Source organism: Alternaria metachromatica (assembly GCF_023757995.1).
Source record: "Alternaria metachromatica strain BMP 0045 chromosome Unknown scaffold_38, whole genome shotgun sequence".
NCBI lineage: Eukaryota > Fungi > Ascomycota > Dothideomycetes > Pleosporales > Pleosporaceae > Alternaria > Alternaria metachromatica.
In genome coordinates this window covers 185049-211051 of record NW_026055529.1, presented here as the reverse complement: position 1 = coordinate 211051, position 26003 = coordinate 185049, and the positions used below count along the sequence as shown (strand labels likewise).

The following is a 26003-nucleotide window of genomic DNA, read 5'->3' as shown; positions in this document are numbered from 1 at the left end:
GTTCACCTCTCAAAGCTATCTAAAGCTTGTCGACCTTCCTAAAAAGCTTATCCTCCCGCATCGATGCGCGAAGTTCTCTCCCTAAGAGTGCGCACATGTGCGCTGCGAAGAATGCCATTGGTGGGGATGTGACGGCTATACTGCAGGTCGTCCCAGTGATGTCCAGACCCTTAGGCACTACCCAGCGGAAGCGGCGCCTCATGACCCTGGCAGATGGGATGAAAAGCCCTGAGGAGAAACTTCATGTATGCCTGCTTCTGTCATTTCATCCGGCGTTTCTCCGTTGTCTTGACGTTCCTTGGTAAAGAGATATTGTGGTAGAAGGAGCCGAAAGGGCATGCTAACCAAAACAACAGATTTGTCTAGCCATCATGATTACTCCACTCGTTTCGTCTCTAGCACTTCTAGCGACCCTGAACCCCGTACAAGCCCAAAGCACATTTCCAGGGAAAGCCTTCGACCGTATAGCCATAATATGGCTTGAAAACACCGACTACGATCTCGCAGCAGGAGACCCAAACCTAGCATGGCTCGCAAAGAAAGGCATCAGTCTCACGAATTACTTTGCAGTAACCCATCCTTCTATGCCAAACTATGCAGCTGCAATTTCAGGCGACTACTACGGCATCAACCACGATGACATGGTCGCTATTCCCTCCAACGTATCCACCTTAGTAGACCTACTGGAAGACAAAGGTGTTAGCTGGGGCGAGTACCAAGAAGACATGCCATCCGTAGGCTTCCAAGGGAAATCGTACACGAACCCCAAAACTGGAGCGAACATGTATGTGCGCAAGCACAACCCAGCTGTGCTGTACGACTCAGTTGCGCAAAAGACGGAAAGGTTGGCAAAGACAAAACCCTTGACCATGTTCAAAGAAGATATGGACAAGAACCAGTTGCCGCAGTGGATGTTTATAACACCTAACATGGTCAGTCCTAAGTGTACGAAGTGCATATGAGACAAACGCTGACTTCGTACCTCTACCTCTGCAGACAAGCGATGGTGCGTATCCAAGACATTCTGCACATCCCCCTAGAATCATACTAACACCCACAGGCCACGACTCCACCGTAACAGTAGCAGGAACCTGGACGCGCAACTTCCTCGAACCCCTCCTCACCAACAAGAACTTCATGAACAACACCCTCGTCATGGTAACCTTCGACGAGAACCATTCCTACGGACAGCAAAACCGCGTCGTGGCCATACTGCTAGGCGACGCCGTACCCGCCAGCTTAGTCGGCACCACAGACAACACGTACTACAACCACTACAGCGAGATCGCCACTGTACAAGCAAACTGGGGCTTACGTACGCTGGGCCGCTGGGACGTGGGCGCCAACGTGTTCAAATTCGTAGCGGAAAAGACGGGTGATAAGGTTCGAGCTTGGTCGGGCAAAGTTCCGTTGAGCAATATGTATTTCAATGCGTCGTATGCGGGCAAGTTGAGCAACAAGAACAAGTCGGTTCCTTGGCCTGTGCCTAACACGGATGCGGTGTATGCGGGAAGGGCTGTGTTGCCGGCTATTGCGGATACGTGGGGGAAGCAGGTTGGGCAGTCTGCGTATACGACTGCGTTGGAGATTCCGGATGGCATGCATCCAGAGGCTGAGTTCAAGTAGTTGCGCTCATGACTAGAAACTTGAAGATGATCGCTTACATAGAGCAAGAAGTACCAATGAGTACTGAGCTATTAATCAACGGAACAAGTGACTCGATGGATCCAGAATCACTCGTACCATCCATTAATAGCTCAGTACTCACTGGTATCGACTGATCCGATATAAATTATCCCTAGACTGGGCCATGCCCGCTGTACAGATCGCTGTCAACTAAACTGCCCATTGTCTGCGCGACGCCTTCTTTGCCTCCTCCATACCCTTGGCATCGCGCCGCAACACAGCACCCACAACCTGTATCCTGCCCACATCTGCATAGGCGCCCTTCCCGATTTCCTCTGGCCATATATCGGGGTGTAGGATCGTGTACTCTGCAAGATCCGCGCCTTCTACTTGTTGCAGTTTCTCCAAGAAGATGTCATGCCCAGGGTTGGCCATGGGCATCGCGACACCCGTGTAAACCACGATAACGCCACTTGACGACAAGATTTTCATGCCTTCTTCTACGATGCGTATGGAGAGGTCGAGACCGAAGCCAGCGCCACCATCTGCGTATATGGGTAGATCCTCGCCGTCTGTACCCGATGCGATGTATGGTGGGTTGCTGACAATCAGATCCACACCATGGTGCTTCAGATCTTCGGGCACGGTGGCGAAGAGATTTGACTCAGCAAAGCCAACTTTGACGCCCGCCAGCTGCGCATTGACCTCGGCCAGGCTCAGCGCACGCGGATTCAGATCCAGTCCCAGAGTCTTTGCCTGCGGATATGTCCTCGCCATGTGTATCGCGCCTGCGCCGGCTCCGCAGCAGACGTCTACGATACTGCTGGGCGCATGTGGAAGGTGTTGGGATATGGTTTGGAGGAAGCCGACAAAGGAGTATGTGTCGGGGCCGCAGAAGACGGAATCGGACGATGCTGGGAAGGAGGAATGAATGTAGTACAGCGAGGAGATATCAGAATCGCGACTCGGGAGGCTGGGAAGGTACAGGTTGGATACGCGGATGGTGGAGCGGTAGCTTTTGTCGTCATTCTGTGTGATTACGTCGGCTTTGTGGAGGCTTTCGAATATGTCGTCGGGTATTACCGATCGGAGTGCTTCTCTGTCAGTTGTTAGAACTGCCAGATGTGCGGTACCTCCCAGGTAGACGACTAGCAGTGGAATATACAACTTACCTGGTACATGGCAAGTTCCACCCAAAGAAGTCGTACGCGTTCTGGGCATCTTCCGTCGCGACATTCGAGCGTCTTTTCTCCACTACCCTGCCCTGTGTCTCTGGCGATGGACATACAAAGACGTACTTCTGCTTGGCTAGATGTTTAGTCAGGGCCTGGTAGGCGATGGTAGTTTCCGACATGGTTGGAGGAGTGCTACACGTTTGTCTCCGCGGGCAACTTCATGGCGTAACGCCTCTGTGACACAGCCAACACGTCCAAGTGTCAGTGCACATGGTACCAAGAGTTACCTGCGCCGCGGAGCAGAAGCAGGTGTCAGTGTGACGTTGTTGTTAGTAATGAAGGCTGCGTGAAAGCCTTCGTGCATGTCGTGATCTGGCCTGATCTACCTGAATAAGAGCTGTTCTAGACGCGCAGTGCAGATTGCATGCAAAGAGCCATCGCTTTTTCTTGTCGCTTGTCGCATCGCTTGCAGTCAATGGACAGATTGATGTCGCGAAGACGTTAGCTCCCACGCGGACGGCTCGCGCGCTTTGTGGGGTGCGCTTGGCCTAGCTGCAAGCAGTCTAGTGCCTGATGTCGTCACGGATCCATTTCCCTGGCGATGACATTGACATCTCAAAAGACACCGCTGCGTGGTATTCATCGTCAGCATGATCTACTGTGCGTGTTTGCCTGGGGGCGCATGCTTTGCCACAGGTGCACTAGTGATAGTCAAAACCCATGTGCTACTCCATAGCTGGAAGAATGGATTACTATTCACACCAAACTCACGCCTGCACATTACGATAGATTACTCATAATGTTTATTCTACAGACTACTACAGCTGTACTTATTGCGTTTCTTGCGGTCATTGCCTACAATGAAATTCGAAATCGTCTTGCGAAAGGACGATCAAGAAGAAAGGATCTTGAAACCCCAGGCAGCCCAACCATACCCGCCGCCAACGATGCCAAACCACCAGTGAATGACGGGACTTTGGAGACATCTTCCATCGTTCAGACGAATCACGCAATCGACCACGAACTGGAGAGATACAAGCAGCTTTACTACAAACTCCATCATCTTGAACACCACCCGGAAATCTTACCAGAGTGTCGCGAGCTTCTCATTGGTCTCCTCTCCTCGACAATCGCCGACGCAGCTAAGGAACCCCACAGCGGGATCCTAACCGTCGCAGGGTTTTCGCGCGATGGACTAGATGAGTTTCTCAAAGCCAAGGACGTCGACGTCACCAACCGTTGGGAGGAGTACCTTTCACGTCGCAGAGCCGGTGGATCCCGCGAGATGTTCAGTGACAAGGAGGAAGCGAAGTGGTGGCTCAAGCAAGCAGCACCAGTCAAGTACGTCGATGGCGCATGGCTCGGACACATCAACAAGATCAGCACGCCATTCAAGTACCGTCAAATCACCAAGAATGCCTGGCAGGTCATGTCCGAAGAACTCGGGGACGGCGATCTCGCAAAGAACCATGTCCATGTGTATCGAGAACTGATGGAGGACATCGAAGCTGGGCTTCCCGCTGCCGATTCGGAAGACTTCATTCATCCCCGTCACGATCTGACTGAAGCGCGCTGCTGGAAAGCCGCCATAGCTCAGCTCACCATCTCCTTGTTCCCCCACGAGTTCCTTCCAGAGGCTTTGGGCTTCAACATGGCGTACGAGAGTCTGCCGCTCCACTTGTTGAAGACCGTCAAAGAACTTCGCGAACTTCGACTAAACCCCTACTACTTCGAGCTTCATATTTCCATTGATAATGCCGATTCGGGTCACGCTGCGATGGCAATGGCTGCAGTGACAAACTACATCGAGTTGGTTGCAGAGCAAGAAGGGGAGAAAGCCGCACATATCGCGTGGAAACGCGTACAAGCTGGCTACATCCTCGCTGAGGGCTTGCCTACGACTCCCGAAAGTCCATCGCTCAAGGTCCAGGCCAAACAACCCTTTCCTCGTACGGGCACAGAGGCGGCGTTGGTCGACATATTCGCTGCAAAGAGCTTTGTTGCTCATAAAATCCACTGTAACAGTCGCCTGAAAATTGGCCGCCGTTCTTTGGTGGACTGGCTAGAGCCGAATGCTTTCAAAGACGCTCAGTGGCAGAAGGAGTTCGTACAAGATTTGAGTGACTGCAAACCTTGGGTCATAAAGGGTGACAGTGAGAAGAGCAGGCTGGTCAAAGAGTTATCATGGGAAGGCAAGATGTTTGGGAGTTTTACCGAGAAGGAGGTGGAAGTCGTGAAAGCGTGGATCGACGAACTTGGCTCGCCCGTTCAGTCTCCGCAGTCTGATCCAAGCGTGTACTTTGACTTCACGGGACAATCTTCTAGTCCCCCGGTAGAAGCCGTGACCCAGGACTTGGACATCCTTACCGACTACCCCGTCCTCGCGACACCAGAACCAATTACTTCGTTCACGACCTCTGACATCAGCAATCTGAGCATCGACGAATCCCTCATTCTCAATTTCAGCAACATCAATCTGACCAACCTTCTCCCACTATGGCTTACCTCACCCACTCTACTTGAAGCACTACCCGCAGTACCCGTCCGCGCTGCTGACATGTTCGGCTCCGCCATCGTACGCGTACTTCGCGCACAGACCGGGTTCAGTGTGGAAGGTCCTGGTGTCGCCGGCATGGACGAAGTTCATCGGACCGATGACGGTCACGCTGTCGGTCTTGTGGAACTTGGCTTGCGCATGTGCTGCAGGGAAGGTCTGCATGTACCTGTCAGCTTGAAAGAGGGTGTTGCTTTTGGTGATGACGAGATTATTGCGTTCTCGAAGTGGATGGTTTGGATGGGTATGCGATGGCTGACACACCGGGATGTGCTAGTTGGTATGGCTTGGGCGTTTATGGAGATGCACGAAGCGCTGGCTAGATGTCAAGAAGACGTTGCGTTTTTGGATGAAGAGAGTCGAAACGTACTGCAAGAGATCGCGACTAGAGAGAGAAAAGGACTTGATGTCTGCAGAGAAGCGATATTCCAAGACCAGAAGCGCACAGAGGAGTTTAGTAGAGGTCTTTCCACAGCAAGACGAGCGATCAAATCATGTTTCACATAGCAATAGTTGGAAGAAGATTATGTGTAGAACTAGGCATCTTACGATACCCATGGATTCATTTGTTCAAAAGATGGCCCTCAGGGCTAAAGGAAAGAAGCGAAATCAACAGCCAGACTATATACAACTCTCCAGCTCAAAAATGTATGTACAATGAAAGACTTTTTAACAAGCCAAAGTAGTCGCCCTCTACTTCTTGAGGGTGAGGAGACCGGGCCTGTAGGGGAGACGGTCGTAGTCGCCACCGGCGTTGGGGTTGCGGCCCTGGTACAACAGCTGCAGGTTGCAAGGGTCGACAGTCATGGTCTCGTCGTTGGTGACCTTGACCAAGTCTCCGTGGGAGATGTCGTTGGTCCAAGTGGCACCGCTGTTGGCCTTGCCGGCGAAGGGGTTCTGCTCGGTAGCAGCGTTGGGGGTCCAGCTGCCGCCGAGGCTGGAGGCAGTGAAAGAGCGGAAGTAGCGGCCACCAGAGCCGACGGCCTCGACGATCATGAGGTACTTCTTGGAGGTTCCGCCCTTGACGGTGTAGACCTGGACAGCCTCGAAGAGGTTGTTCTGGGTGTCGCTCATGACGACGGTGGAGGCGGTGCCGAAGTTGCCGGGGAAGTTGCCCTGGGGCATGCTGGAGCGGTAGATCTTGCCGTTGTCACCGGCGAAGAACAGGTACATGTTGGTACCGTCACCGATCAGGGTCTGGTCAATGGGACCAGTGCTGGAGCCAGAGATAGTTCCAGAGAAGAGGGGCTTGGCCGCACTCCAGCCGTTGGCGTTGGTGGGGTCGGAGGAGGTCTTGTAGGAGAAGGCGGTAGGTCCCCACTGGTAGGCAATGACCCAGGTGCTCTTGGGCTTGAAGTAGAAGAGAGTGGGTGCGACGAGGCCCTGGTTCATCGCGTTCTGGGGAGCAGATGCGAGCTCGTTGAAGTTGGAGACGACGCCGAAGTTCATGGAGCCGTACTTGGAGCCGGTGTCGTGGTTGGTGGCGTAGACAAGGTGCTTGCCGTTGACCATCTGGGTGGTGAAGTCCTTGAGGTTGGCCCATCCGGCCTTGGGCTGGGCAAGAGCGTTGGATGAAGTCCACTTGTAGCTGGTGGGAAGCTGGCAAGTCTGGGCTGAAGCAGTTGCGCCCAAGAAGGCGACTGCGACAGCGGGAAGGCTGAGGTCGGTAGGAGTGAAACGCATGGTTGCTGATGTGTGGAGAGACTGTTGAGTGAGTGAATGAGAGACTTGGTTGTGTAGTGAGGTCTTACAGACGGACAGCAACAGGATACTTATACCTCCAAGCCTGATGTCGGACCTACCAACCCACAACGTACACAGCCTGGCACATCGTCTCCACTACGCAGACCACCTCATTGTCTCGACCGATCACATTGGCCTCGGTCATAGCTCATCCCGGCGCTGGAAATTGATCTCCATACCGTGGGTCTGTTTGCGGCGTAGTATATTGTTCCGTTGTTGTGGGTATATTAATGACATGGTGTTTCAAGGGAATTGGCGTACCTGCGCGGACACCAATTCTCCGTAATGCGGGGATTACCCGGCAAAGGGATGCCATGCCGTTCTGAAGCCCGGTTGGGGAAGGCGCCAAGTCGTGGTGGGTAATGCTTGATTTCCATGCAGGCTTATGCGGCAACTAACGGTCTGATCGCTAGGGCTGAAGGCTCTATTTTGACGTCTTTCAGTCTCTGCGATTGGTAGTAACAACACCATGCAACCATTTCGTTTCAATGTTTAGACGCGACAGAGGGTGGACAGCTGTGTTGATTGCTGGAAACAAAATCTCGGCGGTATTCCCACAAATGTGAGTGGTAGTTAGCTTTGTGATACAGAAACTGCCACCGGGTGTTTACCAGAATCCACTAATCGCGCCACTCAAGGTTTAGTGCCCGCTGTGACCAGATGTCAAAACACCGTGAAACACCCGGTGGGCGGAATCTAGAAGCAGGTGCAGAAATGTCGGTGGCGCAACAATGCTGGTGGTGGTCAGGCCAGCGTTTGAACGATCACAGGCAGCAGACGGGATCTTAGCGAGGTTGAAGTTGTTGGCAATGCTTATGCTGCGGCGCATTGATACCCGTCCTGACATTGACACTACGTCAATGGATGTGGACCTTTGTTTCGTTTCAACTGCGTGGCACAGGGGAAGATAACGACCGCTTTTGCACTGCCCTGGAGTCGGTGAGTGATCTCGAAGCAGTTCATTCCGGTCGCGCATAGACCATGAGTCTACTGTAAGATTGTACGGAGTGCGTTCTAGATGGAGAGGACGTGGTCGCCGAGTACACCTACCACCTACGCTACTGAGATCATTCCAAGATTCGTATGAAGACGAGGCGGTAGGGTCGGTAGTTGAGTCGACTCGTGGAATTTCTTTGCCCGTGAGTATGAACAGCGGTGGTGTGTGGCGCCACCGACAGTGCTGGCAGCCAAGTCACTTAGAACGTTGCCGAGGAATCAAAGCCGACCAGATGACCGACTCAATGTGGACTAGTAGTACAAGTCGTAAGCTGAGCGCAAGGGTCGGCACGAGGACTAGGGCTGTATATTGAGCAAGTGAGCCCCTTACCGTGTTGACAGTTATGGCGAACTCTTGCGACAGTATCTCTCTGCGCGGTATCTTACTGTATCTTGACTGTACCTTGACACACAACTCGGCGGATGTCATCGTACATTCGGAAGCACGGAGCCTATCTTATGGGTACCTTCCGAATCCACTGTACCCCATACCAAGCCTGTAGGAGCCGTGTAGGAAGCTGGGCATCCCAAGACACTAGGCATCTCCCGTGGCTGCAGGAAACGTTCCCAAGACGGATGTTAGCATGGTTCTGGCGCTTAAATGCCCCGTGGGGAAGTAATATAGTTGTCGGCAGTCGCGTGGTTTTGATGATATGTGGCGTCTTGCCCAGAGACGGAATATTCAACGCCGCCCGTTGCGTCCATACTGAGACTCAATCGTGTTGTGGGTTGGCTGACTTGACACGTCTGTTGAGACTCCTCGCAAAGCAGATATCGAGATTAGCTCCACGGTGTATTTGCTGTCCCACGAGATGGCAAAGTGTCCATATTGGCCCAGGGTTTGTGTGTACGGGATGCAAGGACAAGGAATATTTAGCCGTTGCGAGTTTGCGCAGGCACACGGACGAGCTGGTCGGCTGAGAATACTGCACATGCTGGCTAAGACGTTGATCGTGCAGTACATGTGGGAGGCATGATTGATATGAGGAAGGAAAGCAAGCTGTTGTCTGAGTTGTAGACGAAGCGAGTGCTGACTCAGCCACTTCCCTATTCGGAATGTGTACGCTGGGGAAGTAGCGACTCTGCACATTCCTCGTTGGCCACTTCTGACGTCGCAAGCTTTCATTTCTTGAGACTGTTGCTTGGTCGGAACGGACATCATGTTGTATTGGAAAGGTCGTTGTATCATTAGCAGATGTATAATGGTTTGGCATTACAGGCATCGCATACCCATCTATTTAGCCTCATGATCAGCCCCTCTCACTGGAATTCGAAACTGCCGGTAACAATTACACTGTGTTGGAAAGATGGCAGCATCGCAGAAGGTGCTGCTACCGTCTAAATCCTGCAGCTCCACTAGCAACGACGGAAAGTGCTCCTCTAGTACCCCAGCCTTGTTCCTGGATGAGTTGAGGTCCTTTAAACTCAGATGTCTGAGTACTGGCTATATGGCTGAGGCTTGGGTCTTAGTAAAGCCATACACGTCTTCATCCATAGTGAAATGTGACCAGAACCGTGAACGCAATGTGTTTCGAAACTGTAGTAGGTGAAGGGCCGTATACTACAAATCTGTCAGTTGAAGAAGCGCAGTGGAAGTAGGTGTACGTACTCTCATGTAACACTCAATGTATATATCCACTCAGGCAACTTGCTCTTGCCACACGAACACTCGCACGCGCGTCTGCGCGACTCCGCTGAGTACCCCGCGCGTGTCCTGTATATCGCATCCGTGTCGTGAACGCCTCAAAGATAGACGCCATCGTCACCCTCAGGCGCCGGCGCATCACCATTCCTCTGTTCTTCAGCCGCGGTACCATTCGTCGCCGGAGCCACACTGCCGTTCGTGACCGCACCATCAACCTGCTCCTCTTCGCGCGGCCTCCACGGCAGACCCCTCACATCCTTGACCTCGTTCTTGATCGCCTCCCTCCGCTCCTCGAACCTCTTCATGACCTGCTTGTTCTCCATCAGCGCCTCGTAGCAGTCGCGGTCATCGTTTTCGCGCGCAAACTCTTCGAGCTGCTTGTTGCTCGATTCAAGGTGTGTGAGTTGGTTGGTGAGCTCAGAGTACTTGGCGTAGAGCGATTCGACGGAGAGGTCCTCGAGGGCCTTGGAGAAGCGCGTGAAGGTTATGGGGGCGGCGTCGGCGGACATGGCGGGAGGTGGTCCGAGAGTAGCGCGTGGTCTGAGGGTTTATTGGGTTCGCAGGCAGTAGCCGGGACGTCAGTTGAACTGATGTGGACGGTGTATAAGGTTTGGTGAGTAAGGTTGCGGCGTAAGTCTGGGTAGAACATGACCGCATCTGGTGGGGCAAAAGAACGGAGCTACCCCGCCATGCTGCTGAGCTGTTGCCTGAGCCCACTGAATCATCCACCGCTTTGTGAACGGTTGCCTGGAAGCTGGTCGTGTTTTTTATTACGGCGCAGGCTCTATATTGCCATTAATTTGTGAAAACTGCATCAATCAGCAAAATACTTGATTTTCCGGCACTTTGGCGTACGAGCTCCTCCAGTCCGCCTGCCATGAACGCTTACTAATCCAAATTCTAGGGAGTGGTTAACGCGCTGGCCTGCTAGTCCTTCACCGGAAAGTTAGCCAGTTCCTTCGGGAGCGTGTGTTCGAATCACACAGGTGTCGCAACAAACCGATTTTTTGCTCGTTCAGGGGACATCCCCAAGGAAGAACATCTCTTTTTGCGTATAAGATATCACTACAGCACATAGGCAGCTCGAAGTCCGAAGATACATCTTAAGGTCGTCTGGCGTTATGGACCACGTTTTTGCACCTCTCATAAAGATTAGATATACCAGCCTGGCGCTAATGTACAGAATTGAGTATCTTAGGCGCGTGTGCTATGTAGAATGTGATACGTGTCCATTGCTTTGATACATACTTCCACTATCTTCCAGGGTTCATACCAGGCATCAGATCCGGCTTATCGAGCACCATACCTCGGAGCAAGACCAACTGTCTCAACCCCTCCCAATCATCACCCTCCTCATCGCCCCGTCTCCACACTTCCTTGAAACCCCATGCGCATGCAATACGATCCAATGCCGCCCGCTCATCTTCCCTTATGTATCGATCCAGCAGCGGGACACCAGGCCGCCAGACCACTCGGTCGTGGTGATCGTTGTATGTTGTGAGAGCGACGAACCCGAGCGTGCCGGTGCACAAGACATACGTGCTCATGCCCATGAAGGCGTAGAGCTTGAAGGTCCACGGGTCGATGAAGCCGCTGTATACGGAGAGCTCTTGGGCGATCATGTAGAGAGCGAGTGGGGTGAGGCCGACGAGTACCCCCGGTAAGCCCATCTTTGTGAGTATGCGATGCCGCCGCCATGCGGGAGCGCGGTAGGTGTGGTCGACGACATCGAGGGCCAGTGCTAGGTCTTTCGCGTCGATGGCGGCCGTGAGCGCTTCGTCAGCCAGATCAGCTGGAATGACCTGCTTGGCCGACTTGGGCGAGGGCTTGGAGAACTTGGGTGGTGACGAGCCTTCCACTGGGACTGGTTTGTTCGCGTAGAGGTAGAGTGCCTCGGGAATAGTCTTCGGTCGGGCGAGTAGTCGCTGCAGGTGGATGTATATAGCGAGGACGTTCGGCGATAGGAAGATCTTCTCGTGCTTTAGGAGACGCTCGGCGAGCTTCGAAAGATACGATGGCGAGGGCAGGGCATCCAGTCCCAGCATTTTCGAGCTCTTTCTTTTCGCCGTCTCCGCCGTCTCGTCCCCGTCCAGTCCAGAGAGTATGGCGCCCGCTGAGCTCTGCCTTATTGCCGCCTTCTGTAGTTGAGGCTGGCGTGCGCGTATGGCAATGGCTTCCTGCGCAATGCTGTCCAGTCCTTCAAACGCCTCCATTATAACGTGCTCCTTCTCGACCTTGGGTGAATTGAATATTTCCTGTATTCGCGCCTCCACCTGGGCAAGGTGACTCTTCAACGCCGCAATTCTGTCCGACGTATGTAGGCCGCCATCGTCGCGCGTGTCAATCGCTGTTGCCGTCCGAGGTGTTGTCGCGATGCTTCGTACCAATATACGGGGTGTCAGAGTCGTGGTTCGCGCGTTTTGCCGCCGTATCGAGGGTGTTCGGAGGGAGGATGCGGAGAGGAATGCGCGGCGGCTTGCAGGCTTCTGCAGTATGTAGTCACACAACTGACATACTGGCCGCGACTGTGTGCGCATTGGCAGATTGCCAGGCTTCATGGCGCAGGTGGTGATATCGTGGGATGCGATCACCAAGCCGTCTGCAGGGCACGTTGCTTGGGTGTTTGGGTGGGAAGCGATTAAAGTTGCTTATCGATAGGACCGCGACTGAAGGTCGGACACTCAAGTCCTAGCAACATCACGTAGCCTCCACGCCTGATTGACAACTGGAAGCAACTTCACTATATTGGGAATAATTATCTCAAGGGACTATCCCCTGTCCTAGACGCGGAATGAGCCCTGGAATCACGGGGCGTCGAGACGATGCAACGTCCACCTGTACCCGAGGCCTACAGCTATTATCCAGAGCTTCGGTCGTGATAGGCGACATCCAGGGACGTGTACGAATGAAGAGTGAGCCTTGTACCCTTGTAGTCGATATCTACTGCGGATGGACGCCTTTTGATGAGTCACCCGCAGGCGTGGCTAACGAATCGTACCTCGCCTCGTAACGACTGCCCTTGCCTCTACATCATCTGCGCAACCGTCTCGCCAACGTCTGGGTCTACCTAGGTATGGTTCTTTATAATACAGACGCGCCAACAATGTATCGGCAATTCGAGCAAGCGCGAGACTGCGCTGAACGCGAGCTCAAGCAGTAAGTGCTGCGACAGCCGTCAGCTTCCAAAGTTAATTACAGTCATAGAGCCAGCCTCAACTGTAAACTTCACCTCCGGAGTACCGCATCATCGGAGGATGGCGTGGAAGAGAGGCTACGTCGCTATGACCAATTGACAGATGTTTTACATGCAGCAATTGTTCGCTACACGAATGCTGCAAACATGGACGTCGTCGCACGTGTTTTGAACTTACCGCGAGAGCTGCGGGATAACATCTACACGCAGTTATGGCAACCTGACGAGAAACACGATCCGACTCGCAGTGTAATCTGTTGGTGGGAACTATTCCATGAGCCTTGGTTCAGCGTAGATCACGATCCAGACACACCAGCAGGGTTATCAATGCTGTACATGAACCTTCGGCCACCTCATTTCATCGACAAGACTTTCGTAGGACTGGTGTTCGCTAAAGAGGCTCTCAAGCTATTCCGAGATGTCGTTGGCAAAGACCTGCGCCCAATTGACGACAAGGATCCCGTGGCTGAATGCCTATTGCTCGACACTTCCGTGGCGGACTTTGTGAGGAGAGACGCATTTGGTGTTGGATTTACCATGGAAGAGTTGGCAAGGAATTTGGATCTGCGTGTGACCTTCCAGTGTGACGCGCTGACTGACAGTGAATTCTCCGAGATTCAGGAGAGCAAGACACACGATCAAGGCTCGCGCACGGCGGATGCAACGGCGTATACACGAGAAGACTATCTTTCAGAGATCAATGATGGTGTCACGGCTTTGCTGGACATTTCACACACTGAACGTGTTACTACTCACAACGAACACCGTCGCCATATGCAGACCCGAGCTAGAGTTGTTACCTTGGCTATAAGACAAGAAGAAGACTTGGGCCCGGGCTGGGATCATGGTTCACTGTTCCTGAAACTTGTCGCTCGCACCTACCATGGGCTGAGAGCCAAAGGTTTCGTAGTCAAAGTCGAGTATCATAGCGAAGAGGTCGATCTCAAGGTATTATTTGAGGATGACGTCTGGACATGGACGGAAGATGAATGGGAAATCAACCTCTTTAGAAAGAACATGATATCATACGTACAAACGTCCGGCAATTCATCCCAGAGGTACGTTTGGGCACAACTCAGGGACCATCTGTTTCGACACCCAGACCAAGACGATCTCACCGCATGATTGTACGACTGCGTGCGATGAATATAGATGCATCAGGTGTGCATCGAAGGCTCGGGATAGACTTGGAAAAGGGCCATTTCGCAGGTCTGACATACGCCTGGCCAGCCAGGAATGGACCCGCCACGTCGATGCCGACGCATGCCAGGTATCTTTGATTCAGTTCGTCAGCTATTCTGCTTGGATGGTGAGTCCGCATCCATCCCCGGCTCCTGCATTTCGCCCGAAAAATCTCCACTTCCGCCCACACTAGCTCCATCAACCTCACTGCTCACACTACCCCTACTTTCTCCAAACGTCGCAGCAAACTGCACAAGCATATTACCATGCTTCACGCTATCAACAATGTCTCTCGGATCCACACCAGCTCTGATTCTCGCCAGGATCTCACTCGCTTCCTCATCCGGCAGCGACTTGAGCATCTCGAACAACTCTTCCAGGTCTTGATGTTTACGTTTCGACTGAGTGTTCTCTGTTTCCGTGTACTGGCACACGGAATCGCGGGACGTGCATTCACTGCAAATGGGACGGTCGCCGTTACACTATGGGTTCAAAAGATCAGAAGGCTACTTTGCTGATGTTGCTTTATATACATGCAATGTACTTGGTCTGTCGGTACCTTGGTTTTACGACTTCTGCAGGCTGCACAAGCTAGAGAGACGCGAGCTCGCTTCGGTTGCGATGGTGGAGCCTCTACTCTCGGTGAGGCTGCAGGGAGGAGAGGGCGTAGAGGGCGTGCCGCAGCACTGTCGCCGGAAATAGCTGGACTGGTCTGTTGCGGTTGCATTACGCACGAGACGGCGCCTAACGGAGGTTGCTTCCTTCTTCTGCTTAGCAGAAATCTGCAAGCAATCTGCCAATCCAAAGGAAGGGGAGGCTTCAAGACAGATTCCTACGCGTGCATAAGGAAGAGGATAGGATGCAAACAGTCGGGGGCAAAAAAGGTGCGAAGAATTGAGAAGTGAAAGGGAACCGGAGAGTGCACAGAAAGGCACACCCAGTTCAAAGGAACATTCGGAAATTGGATTGACTGTACTTGTACAACTAAAGCCGACTTGGTTTATCAGAAAACAATACGACTCACCCTCGCAAAACATCAATATTACCCACTCGCTCCGCCCGCTTGCGGACCAAACGTCTTCTCGATTCGAATTCCTCGATCTTGCCACAGCTCTTGCGATACCTCACGGATATGTAAGAACGTCGCTAACCACGCTATCCGCCGATCGCGTGGCCTGTAGCGTTGCCTTTCGCCACCGGGTCATGGACCCTGCATACGCATTGTTGCAGATGAACTAAACCCGAAAAGTTTACTAATGGGGGTTTCACTTCTTGGTCGCCCCAAATGCGAATGTTGGGATGGGGGCTTGTTTCTGGTTATGGGTTTTTCGGCACTGTTAGCTGGTAGTTTGGCGTGTGGGCAGTGCGGTCCGTGGAAATGGGACGCGGTTGATTTGCCCGATGTCAGTTGTATTGGGTGGTAGATGTGGGTGCGTGTGCCGCAGTGGGGCTTTTGGACTACCAGGTACTGTGACTGCTACTCATGGTGCTGTGGTATATCGCCGATTGTAAGTAATCTCTGCGACCTTCTGGTACTGGCGAGGGTGTGTTGGCGCTGATGCTAGGTTATAAGCGCCGGTTATAGGCATTTGCTCCTGCCTTGCACTGCCTAGTCATAGCATGACTTTTCAATGGAACTTGAGACACTACACCTATATTCGCAGTTCGTTCTAGCTTTCTGCTAGACTAATCCTACACCCTTCTCGGATGACAGGCTTGGTTCGGATCGGAAGCTGCTGATCTGCAAGACCGAAACCACAGCTCGCGAGATTTACCTACCTAGTTGTTGTTCCCGCCGCCAGTGACACAAACAACGAGAAGGATGCATGCACCATAGATTGAAACCGGTATCATCTAAACAAGAAGACTCCAAGCTGCAAGCGCCAACAATTCCAGATCCACTACAACAAAGTGTCTTTCACCAGCATAATCGTACCAGCAACACCCCTTTCAATCACCACCTGCATCCTGCTATGCCCACCACATTGGCCACACCCACGGAATCCAAATCCAAACCAATCCCCTGCGCTGATTCACACCCATCTTAAACAGGCAATCCAATTGCGTCAAAGAAAAAAGGTGAACCCATCCCACACCGGCGAATTGTTCCGCGGAGCATCGCCCCAAATCGCGATCACTGTCCTACTCCCAAGACCTCAATCACACTACGCGAGGATGCCGCAATCGGTTCGGGAGACACGTTGGGCCAATGAGAAGCTAAGATTGCGCCGGGACGACGCCCTAGTGGAGCGCGGAGGTTCGTGCCGCTCTTCGCTCACAGACCCAAGGCGAGGGGAGCTAGGGCCAAGGTGGAGTTTGCAGAAAGTAGAGCTGTGGGGACTGGTGTGGCCTGTTTGTGGGCCGATGGTTCATGGGTTTCTCGATGTGTTTGCCTTCGTAGCGTGATGTCTGCGATGGCGAATGCCGTGAAGTGGACGGAGGCCGGCTTGGCTGCTTGACGAAGCTGGCCGCCTTGTTACCGTTGGGGTGGTACTGATTATTTGTAAGCGAGGATATCGTCGATTGTGGCCATGCTTGTGGTTTGGAAACCTTGATGAATAGCAATACTAGAAGGAGATATGTACTGCTAGGGCATCAATGTTATGGTATTAGTGTAGAGCAGGCCAAGATTTCCACTGTACGAGCTTTCGATTGTTCGAGTACTTCGTTGCGAATGAGCGAGTCAGTATTCACTCATGGGTCGCGAGTCAACGACCTGGAAATTTCGGCGTTACTATGCTATAGAATCCTCGTCACAGGACATGAAATATCTTCCTACAATATTGTACTCCATTCCGCTTAACCTGAATCATCACCACCTCAATATTCAAAGTCATCATCAGCACTCGGGCCCTTGCTTTTGCTGACACTCTCCTGCCTCTGGTACATCTCAGCAATCATGCGACTTGAGCTTGCTTGGTCAGGCTTCTTGTCGTCTCTCTCCTTGATGAACCGGGGGAATCTCAGACTGACGCCCTTGCCGCCACCAGACACCTCATCTGCGGCAGCCCTGTATCGTGGAGACAGGGTTAAATCGGCCGTCTTGACTTCCCAGACATAGCGCGGCTCAAACCAGACATCGGGCTGGTCTTTGTTGCCGGTAGAATGGGTATAGAAGGGTTTAGGGCGGTCGATAACAATCTCGGAGAGCGTCTTGTGGAGAGTCTCAAGCATAGCTTCCGAGAAACCGGTACCGATGTTGCAAACAGTCTCGTACTTCTCCGTCGAGGGATTGTAGCAGGCGAGCAGGAAGGCGCCATACCAGCTTGTGCGCTTACCCTTGCCGTAATAGGCCCCCAGGACAACAAGATCCAGAGAGTCGCCCACGCCGGCAAGATAATCTTTCTTGACCTTGAGCCAGTTCTGCGAGCGCTTCGATGGCTCGTAGTAAGACTCTGGTCCGTCCAGCATCTTTACCATGAGGCCTTCGCAGCCTTCTTTAACGGAGTCTTCGAGAAGAATTTGGATCTCTTCCAACTCGTTGGTGTTGCCAAACTTGGCGAGTGCAAACTCTCCTTCAACAGGTATGAAGGCTTCATTGAGATGTTCACGACGCTCACGGAAGGACTTGGTCACGAGAGCCTGCGATTGTTAGCGGCGATGCAGTAAGTAGGAATCAAGAAGCTTACCTCGCCGTTCAAGTAGAGGAGATCGAAAGCGAATACGCAGACCTTGACCTTTACGTCCTCGACCTTGACATCTTTCCTCTTTCGCGTCATGAGCTGCTGGAATGGCAACACCTTCTTTTCCACCATGTCCCAAGCAACCGTCTCGCAATCAAGAACGAAGCTTTGGGTGCCTTCCTTGACCCAGGTAGGCAGCTTGGCCAGGATATCAGGGTACTTTTTGGACAAGTCTTCCGAGTTTCGTGAGAAGATGTTTGAAACACCTCGGTCGCTCTTGCCGGCTGTAGGAGCAGCAGTCGCCAGCTCCATTTTTGCGTCGTGAGAGACGAAGTGTATTTGGGCACGCTCGCCGTCGTATTTGTACTCACATGTGAAGTCCTTGCCTTCAAAACGATCCAAAACTTCTGTGATTGACTTTGTTGGTTTGGCAAGCATAGGCTTGAGCGGTACACCAGGCTGTAGGCGACAGTTCTCTCGTAGGTTCATAATACCATGCTCAAGCATAGCGGGTATGATGACTTCGTAGCTGGGAAGCTCACTGTAAACTGTCTTCAGCGTAGCCTCGGCCTTTGCCAAGTCTTCAGTCGATGGCGTCTTGCCCTTCTGTGACATCTCGTGGAAGATCATAGCTTGCGCGACAGCTACCACCACAGTCTTCTCAGCAAGACCCAATCGAAGCTTTCCCTCTAGTGTCCGGACGATGAATTTGGCTTCGCTGGGTCCACCCTTGTCCTTCTCAATGTCAACATGCTTGCCAGAGTTGTGCGCATCAGCTGCCGATAAAAGCTTCTTGATACCGTCCACCTTTCGTCCTTGAGCACCTTGTCCTTCAACAGTAGCAATCCCCATGAGGCCCTTGCGTACGCCTTCTATTGTCAAAGCCTTGGGCTTGAACATGGTAGGCTGTTTGGATCGACTCTTCGCTGCAACAAGTCCAAGATCACCAATTTCGTTCTGGTCGCTCTTGATCTGCTGTAGATTTCGACCAGTACTCTCGGAGACAGCCTTCATGATCAGAGACTCGCCGATACCAAGCTCGATGCCTGCGTAGTCGGCTGCAAGCTTGTTCACCATGAGCATGACGGTTGGAAGCATGTCAGATGGTGTCAGCCGCAAGACTTGGCGGAGAAAGAGCGAGCAGTGGGCGAGAATCTCCAGGCGCTTCGTCGTCATTTCGATCTTCGAGAATGTCGTGCAGAGTGCGGCGTATGGCACTGGCTCACCCGGTTTCCAGTCAGGATATGGGTCCTTGGTGTTGGACGAAAGCGTTGTCTGAACCTTCTTCCTCGCCTTGGTCTTGACCTCTTCTGGCTCCTCCTCGGAGCTCACGATCTCTTCCTCTTCCTTGTTTGAGTCGGCATCATCCTCGGGTACAGGTGACGATTTCGCCTCTTTCTTCTTGCCCTTCGCGACCTTTGCCGGCGCTGACACGTCCTCGTCGTCATCCTCTAGTGTTGCAGCTTTCGGTTTAGCAGCCGCCTTCTTCGACTTTGCGGGTGCTTTGTCTGCCTTTGGCTTCGCGGCTGCCTTCTTTGGCTTTTCCTTCTCCTGCGCTGGCTTTCTCCGTTGTCGTTTTGTTGGGGGTTCTTCTTCAGACTCCTCCTCTTCCTCTTCTTTTATTTGCCTCTTCTTTCCGGGTTCTGAGGTTGTACTGTCGACTTCCATCGCATCGTCATCCGTCTCTATCTTCTCCTTGGCAGGTGCCCTGACGTCTGCGTCTGAATCGACATCGTCATTCTCTTCTTTCTTCACCTCTTCTGGCGATGACTTGGGTTCCTCTTTGGCCTCTACGTCTTTCTTTGCAGGCTTCGGCCTCGTGGAGAAGGAGAGTTTCGACTGTTGCTTCGCTGCGTCGCCGTTGGGTTTTCCGAAGAACTTTCTGCAGACACTGTAAGCATTGTCCAATTGGCTCGTAAGAGAAGTCCAATGCCGTCGCCGCACCCTAACGTAGTCTGAGAAGACTTCACATACCCGAGAGTGGCCTGCTTCGGAGCCATGGCTACGAAAGTGCGAGTGTCGTGTGCGCCACCAGGCTGCTGAGGGCAATTGCGGCGTAGAAAGATGAAAGACGACTGCAACAATCGGATTGAGGGCGCTGACTTTAAATGGAGTCGAGTTGTTGAAGTGCAACAGGCAGCGAAGCGGAAGGGCATGGTGTTCCAGGCGGCAGGCGCGTCCACGGGTATCAAAGCGCGCCTCCTACGCGCTTGCCAAACGCGAACCTCGAGCGAGCAGACCCTTGCTGATATCGCTTTCACGGGAAGAGCTGAACAGGTGGCTTGCAGCCTACATTAGTGTCTGGGATGCACTGCTGTCAGATGCAAAGGCAATGTAGTTCTCTTAGCTTTTCTGTCTATAGTTGTGCTTTGCAGAGGTAGCTGTCCTATTTTCCCTTGGATGGGGTGCTGACATCATTACACGCCATGGACTAGGCGGCATCTCCAGCATTGACATCTGCAACTTTGCAGCTCTACAGAACACCGTGTTTACTAATATTAACTGACTTCAAGCTGGCGAACTACTTCTGGAAACGTTCGGAGCCGTCTACCTCTACCACCCCGTCTCAGCCCTCCTCGCCGCCGAAAATGTCGAAACCATCTGCGGCACCTCGCCTCACGCCACAATTCTGCTTCAACCAAACCGCACTGCGAGGTCAGCACTCTCATAGACTTGCTAGCCAGCTCACTAACTAATGCGCAAGTCGGCTGAAACAGACTTCCTCCGCATATCACGCGGCGCAATCGACGACTCCATAACACAGAACCTCAACGCCCTCCTCACACCCGCACAACGAGGCTTCGATCCTACTTCTACAAGCACACGACAGCTGCCGTCGCCTGATCACGGTCGGTCGCTACAGCCAGAGCAATGTGAGGGGTTCAAGGAGAAGGTGCTGTTCCCCAGCTGGGCAGTGCGATCAGATGTCTTGGACTACTGCGCGGGTGTCGCGACATCGCCAGACCCAGACGATCCGGATAGTGTACTACGGCAGATCGAAGACGCCAAAGCGAGAGAGAGGACTGTAGATGAGCGGTTAGATCCATACTCGGGGCGCTACTTCCCACAGGAGGCGAGGACGGAGAGCTTGGCTATGCTCATGCGCAATGAGAGGGCAGTGGAGAAGATCATAAGGATGAGGACATGGAGTATGCTGGGTGAACGGTGTGGCATGACGAGCGAGTCTGCTGAGGTGGCGTTCGACAAGTGGAGGGACACACAACGGCGATGAGGTGGACTTGTGTAGACGGTGCATAGATACATGATGTGGCAGAACATATAATCTCATCTCATTGCATATCCAGACGCGGCCATGGGGTCTGAGCAGAGAACGTGAGGTGCAGCCAGCTACAGGGCCGATCCTGGGCCATCGAACGCAGGCAGGGCGATATGCACAGCCAAGTTCAACCCTGATATACCCTACACGTAGTAAGGCATCGCCGATGATAGCTTTGGTGCACTCTGATGTCGCGTGTGTTTGAAGCACAGCATCTGTCAAGTCGCATCGCGTTAAGCTGAGATGCCCCACAAAAACTTCGAAAAGCTCTGCGCAGTATCGCAACATCATGTTTGCACGATAGTCGAGACAGCATCGTCTCAGCGGCCAAACTCCGATGAGTTGAGCGCCGAAGCCAGCACTGAATCACAAACTGCACATTCACAAAGAAAAGGTGTCCCACACCGTCCCACAACTCCAATCCATCTTTTCACGGATAATTGCAATTGGTAAGGATGACGGGCGGTATCGATCTACGGGGCCGGGAACGGAGAACTGTCCACAGAGAAAGGAGGGACAACTCTCAGCATGCCACTTGCGTGGAGCCACGATAATATACATAGGATGTAGATTTCCTAACTGATGATGGAGAAGCAGAATGAGCAACGGAGGCGTGCGTGGTTTTGTATGCGGTGCCAAGGAGCTAGAGTAGGGATTAGTCAGCGCTGCGCACAGAGGATTGCAGGTTTGGATGGAAAAAGTTCGGTGGTGGGGCGCAAGGCGGGAGAGGTTGGTAGAGTGGATGGTTGGCCGTGCGAGGTGAAAATTCGAGATGGGAGCGCGGATATCAGGCTGCAATGGGATAGCTTGTGTTCACAGTGAAGGTCGAGACTTCAGTGACGCCATTGAGATTCGTCGCTTGCGCAGATTCAGCGTGGAGGTCAAGGCTCAATCACAGTATGGTTCCACGGCAAAGACAATATTTATGGGTTCATGCATGCATTCAAGCTAGCTAGACCCATTGTTCGTTCCATCGAGATTCCGTAAGATCGTGATTCATAGCAAGCCATCTTTCGACAGCTCACCACAACATAACCCAGCAGACGTAGCGACCAACGCTCTAGTAGAGGCGCTTGGGGGGGCTCATGGTGGCCTTGATGGTCAAGGAGCCCACGTTCTGCCATCCCTTCTTAAGAAGCGAGACGAGGTAGTTGATGGCCAACATGATGTTACCAATCAGCTCGTCCTCAGTCATGCCAACGTTGCCGATAGCGACACCCATGCACAGAACCTTCTTCAACTGGAACTTGATGGTGGACTTGACTTCGTTCATCTTGTTGGCGAGGTCCTCAGCGTGCGAGACGGGTGTGGGGAACTTTCCGGCCTTGGAGAGACCGGGTCCGAGGAGACGGGGAATCTGCTTGATGAGGGCGTCGGAGGCAACGAAGGCGTCGTACTTCTTCGCGAGCTTCTTGATGAGCTTCTTGTTCTTGTTGAGCTTCTTCAAGTCCTGTGGAGTTGTTAGACATGTCTAGCGAAAGACTTCGGGGGATGCTTACATCAGTGCTCATGGCATCGACACCATGGTGCTTGGCACGGTCAATGTCGTGCTGGTCACCGAGAACGCAGATGCTCATGCCTGCGATCTGTTAGCATGCGCACTTTCATTGATGCGCCGGCGGTAACTTACGAGGACGGGGAAGGGTGGGGAGCTTGATGGTTCCGGAGAAACGCTTGTCACGCTGGGGGTCGTAGTTCTTGAGGCCGATCTGGAGCTCGACGGTCTCGAGGAAGTTCCTCTTCTTGGTCTCGTTGGAGTACTCAAGGAGCTGTTGAACGTTCGTACGAACGCCGGCGACAGAGATTTTCGACATGTTGGCTGATGTGTCTCCCAGAGGATATCGTTTCCTTTGGTGGCTCTGTAGCGGTGGTGGTTGAAGAAGAGAGAAAAGTGGCGGCGGATTTGTCGTTTGACTGTGGCCGTTTCGCCGCTAGCGAAGCCCGCGCTAGTCCGCTTTGGACGACCGATGGAAGTCACTTTCCAAGGTTGACATGGAACATAACATTTCGCCTATGCTCGTGTTCTCTGCTATGGGTATCGCCGTCAAATTGTGCTTTAAAGGGATACGTCGCATGCCATTCCACACATACCCCAGACGGGTTGCATTGAAAACCTTTATGTCACTTTTGGCAATCACAAAGAATGCATCACGACTAGCTTGCACGAATGTCGATGAAACATGCTTCTGCATTGCTCGCATGCATGGAAGAAATAAAAAATGATACTATACACTTGACTTTTCCTCCTAGAATCCGTGCATTGATGAGTGCACTACGCCATGCAATGCCCGAAAACTCCTCGCCATAACCATGAGAGTAAGAAGAACAAAGTCGATAAACACAAGTTAAATGAAGTAGCATGTGCCCAAGCACAGTGTTGCTACGGGGTATCCCGTGTGAGAAACCCTAACGCCGTATCCGCCGCACCATTTTCGTAAGCCCAATCCGATCGCAACTGAGGGGTATGTCGTCTACGCGTACTGCCGCGCCAAATGAAGCAAAAGCCGAAGCTAGAAATATACAAAAGGCGAAGGAGAGGTATTCAAGATCATCGAAGGTACCTGTGCCAGATGTGCCAGATGTGCAGAGGAGGTGTTTTGTGCTCCCCATTGCATGTCTCCTAGTGCATGAGCTGCTGGTTGTTGGCGGCATCGACGACGTTGTCAGAGAGGTTGATCAAGAGTTGAGCAAGACAGCGCTTAGTGGCTGCGTCGTCTCGAAGAACAGAGGAGAAGGTGGCGTCGCGGAGAGGCTCTGGTAAGCACTGGCGAAGCGCCTCGCGAGCACGAGCGTTATCGCTCAAGCTGGCAAAGTTAGTTACAAGTACAAAAGACGGACATGGAGTGTGCATACCGAAGGAAACACCTAACAACGTGCTTGAGCAGGCGAACGGTTTGCTGCTCCACAAGTTGGTTGACCATGTTGCTGAGTACGGTGCCGACAGCATAAAAGCGCTCGTAGGTCTGACAGATGTAGGCAAGACCGATGTCGTCTAGCAGGATCTTCTGAACGATGAAGATGGCCACTGTCTTGCTGAGCTCCGAGCCAGTCTCCATGATACGTAGGCAAAGCGGGATGATCTCAGTTGTGAGGAGGAAGTTGATAACTTCACTAGAGTCGTTCTTCACCAGAGCGCCAATGACACCGAGAGATGTAAGACGCAGGTATTCGAAAGGCCGTGACTTGGACGTTGTGTTGAGGAACGGGTAGAGGAAGAGCGGGATGTGCGCTGTGAGTGCATTAGCTACGTCTCCTCAATGCGATGTCTGACTTACCGCTCAAGAATAGGCCGCGAGTTTCGGTATGCGAAGCGACACACTGGAGAAGCGCAAGAGCGTTGCATACACGGTTAGAAGCAGCAGCGGTCAATTGCGACGGGTTGAGCAGAGGGTAGACGGAGATGATCTCTTGGAGGAGCGAGGCCATGACACCTGGAGTCGTTAGTATCCCGTCGCATGTTCGACAACACAATACGCGTACCGAAAGAGTGCCAGAGGATCAGAGCCAACTCAGGAACTTGTTCTCGCTTCTTGCTCAATTCCAGAAGCGCAGCCTCACGCGTGGCAGGCTTCATGAGCTGGGCTATCCACTCCAAGACGCGCCTGTTCTCCTCCGTCATTCCGATATCGGTGGTTTGGACGTCGTTCGCGGGGCCGCGGGGGACGGCGTTGTTACCGGGAAGGGTGGTGCCATTGCTGGCGGCGAGTTGTTGGTGGTACTGTCGCTGGGCAGCCGCCTGGACGGCCTGGGCCTGTTGTTGTTGAGCGTGCAGCTGGGCGGCCTGGGCTTGGTGTTGTCCGTGCTGGCCTACATGGTGTTGCGGTTGCTGGTGATGGCCATGGGCTTGAGCTTGAGCGGGCCAGTCGCCGTACTGCTGCTGCTGCTGCTGCTGTTGCGCGAGGAAATGTTGCATTGGCCGCGATTACCGACAGGTTCGTATTGATTGTGGGGTGGAGGTAAGATAACAAGGTTTGCGCGACTTTATATGGTGAGGCGGCGATTGCTTTCGGGGTCACGCGGTGGGGAAATCGGACGTGGTGAGTCTGGCAGCACTCGAGAGCACTCATGGAGTCGCGAAACACCCCGCTAGCGCCGGGGCCTTCCACGGTTAGTCAGCTATTTTTGGCGTCATGCTTCCTCAGTAAAGCAGCTATCTCCACATACTTTCACCTTATGCAAAAAAAAAGCTGAACAGGTCTGTAGACTACATTAAGTTGGAACTTGCAATGTAGGCTTCAGGATGTGCAGTCGTTTCCTAGGTTAATGTGCTTTGTAGCAGTGGCGCTTCAACCAAAACACGTTATAGCAACTGCTCGATAATGGCTCCATAACTGTCTGAAGACGAGCTCCAACATCTGCGCAGCGAACATGGAGCAGAACTCATAGATAACCCGCCTTTTCTGTAAACAGCATACCGATGGACAGCTTAACCTAGCGGAAGACATCAATTCTAGAACCAAACAATGATATGCATCTTGTGAAACCGAACGCGAAAGGCGCAAGAAATTTCATACAGATCGACTAAACAAGAGCAAGGAAGTTAGTACAGATCTAGTTGATGCATTCGTAATCGTGGATACGATGTCTTTGGGTATCGCGCCTCCACTGATGTCAAACTCCATTGTGCGAATCAATTAGGCGTCGACATCGAGAAGGAGTTGACAGATCTGTGCTTCTGCCAGACATCCGCGGGTCCTTGAAAGACGTATGATCTCAGTGATGAAATTGCAGAACAGTTGAGATGTCGACATTATTGTGGTAAGGATGGAGTCATGACATGCTTGTCGAGGATCCGAAGCTGATAGTGATAGGTATGCAGCACCTGTTAGGTCGTGCACGTATCTGATTAATGTATTTGCGATACGCGACACAGTTTGTCATGGATTTGACTGTCTAAGACTTCTGTTAGTGCATCATAGAAGGTCGCGTGAATTTGTTATCGAGCATTTGCTCCTGCCCTGTACGTAGTCTTTTCACAGTATCCACCAC

The 26003-nt window shown here is 52.6% G+C and overlaps 11 protein-coding genes across 11 annotated transcripts; 4 read left to right on the top strand and 7 right to left on the bottom strand.

Annotated features, from left to right (window-relative positions):
- Positions 1 to 200: 200 nt before the first annotated feature.
- Positions 201 to 962, top strand: J4E83_009929 (uncharacterized protein; the record flags this gene model as incomplete). Its single annotated transcript, XM_049336813.1, has 2 exons — positions 201 to 245; positions 357 to 962. The coding sequence occupies 2 exons, from the start codon at positions 201 to 203 to the stop codon at positions 960 to 962; spliced, it is 651 nt and encodes a 216-aa protein (XP_049184095.1).
- Positions 963 to 1003: 41 nt separating this feature from the next.
- Positions 1004 to 1626, top strand: J4E83_009928 (uncharacterized protein; the record flags this gene model as incomplete). The annotated part of the gene is made up of 2 exons (XM_049336812.1): positions 1004 to 1010; positions 1061 to 1626. The coding sequence occupies 2 exons, from the start codon at positions 1004 to 1006 to the stop codon at positions 1624 to 1626; spliced, it is 573 nt and encodes a 190-aa protein (XP_049184094.1).
- Positions 1627 to 1836: 210 nt separating this feature from the next.
- J4E83_009927 (uncharacterized protein) lies at positions 1837 to 2980 on the bottom strand (the record flags this gene model as incomplete). Its single annotated transcript, XM_049336811.1, has 2 exons — positions 1837 to 2725; positions 2799 to 2980. 2 exons carry the CDS (start codon positions 2978 to 2980, stop codon positions 1837 to 1839), a joined length of 1071 nt encoding a protein of 356 aa, XP_049184093.1.
- Positions 2981 to 6048: 3068 nt separating this feature from the next.
- On the bottom strand, positions 6049 to 7038 carry J4E83_009926 (uncharacterized protein; the record flags this gene model as incomplete). The annotated part of the gene is made up of 1 exon (XM_049336810.1): positions 6049 to 7038. One exon carries the CDS (start codon positions 7036 to 7038, stop codon positions 6049 to 6051), a length of 990 nt encoding a protein of 329 aa, XP_049184092.1.
- Positions 7039 to 9837: 2799 nt separating this feature from the next.
- On the bottom strand, positions 9838 to 10248 carry J4E83_009925 (uncharacterized protein; the record flags this gene model as incomplete). The annotated part of the gene is made up of 1 exon (XM_049336809.1): positions 9838 to 10248. One exon carries the CDS (start codon positions 10246 to 10248, stop codon positions 9838 to 9840), a length of 411 nt encoding a protein of 136 aa, XP_049184091.1.
- A 744-nt stretch (positions 10249 to 10992) lies between these two features.
- On the bottom strand, positions 10993 to 12297 carry J4E83_009924 (uncharacterized protein; the record flags this gene model as incomplete). Its single annotated transcript, XM_049336808.1, has 1 exon — positions 10993 to 12297. One exon carries the CDS (start codon positions 12295 to 12297, stop codon positions 10993 to 10995), a length of 1305 nt encoding a protein of 434 aa, XP_049184090.1.
- Positions 12298 to 13079: 782 nt separating this feature from the next.
- Positions 13080 to 14057, top strand: J4E83_009923 (uncharacterized protein; the record flags this gene model as incomplete). The annotated part of the gene is made up of 1 exon (XM_049336807.1): positions 13080 to 14057. The coding sequence occupies one exon, from the start codon at positions 13080 to 13082 to the stop codon at positions 14055 to 14057; it is 978 nt and encodes a 325-aa protein (XP_049184089.1).
- Positions 14058 to 16934: 2877 nt separating this feature from the next.
- On the bottom strand, positions 16935 to 19737 carry J4E83_009922 (uncharacterized protein; the record flags this gene model as incomplete). The annotated part of the gene is made up of 3 exons (XM_049336806.1): positions 16935 to 17696; positions 17744 to 19619; positions 19712 to 19737. The coding sequence occupies 3 exons, from the start codon at positions 19735 to 19737 to the stop codon at positions 16935 to 16937; spliced, it is 2664 nt and encodes an 887-aa protein (XP_049184088.1).
- A 588-nt stretch (positions 19738 to 20325) lies between these two features.
- Positions 20326 to 20969, top strand: J4E83_009921 (uncharacterized protein; the record flags this gene model as incomplete). The annotated part of the gene is made up of 2 exons (XM_049336805.1): positions 20326 to 20392; positions 20455 to 20969. The coding sequence occupies 2 exons, from the start codon at positions 20326 to 20328 to the stop codon at positions 20967 to 20969; spliced, it is 582 nt and encodes a 193-aa protein (XP_049184087.1).
- A 1105-nt stretch (positions 20970 to 22074) lies between these two features.
- CRP74 (60S ribosomal protein L10a) lies at positions 22075 to 22828 on the bottom strand (the record flags this gene model as incomplete). Its single annotated transcript, XM_049336804.1, has 3 exons — positions 22075 to 22464; positions 22514 to 22593; positions 22645 to 22828. 3 exons carry the CDS (start codon positions 22826 to 22828, stop codon positions 22075 to 22077), a joined length of 654 nt encoding a protein of 217 aa, XP_049184086.1.
- Positions 22829 to 23634: 806 nt separating this feature from the next.
- Positions 23635 to 24927, bottom strand: RCD1 (Cell differentiation protein rcd1; the record flags this gene model as incomplete). Its single annotated transcript, XM_049336803.1, has 4 exons — positions 23635 to 23818; positions 23868 to 24243; positions 24290 to 24445; positions 24495 to 24927. The coding sequence occupies 4 exons, from the start codon at positions 24925 to 24927 to the stop codon at positions 23635 to 23637; spliced, it is 1149 nt and encodes a 382-aa protein (XP_049184085.1).
- Positions 24928 to 26003: the final 1076 nt, after the last annotated feature.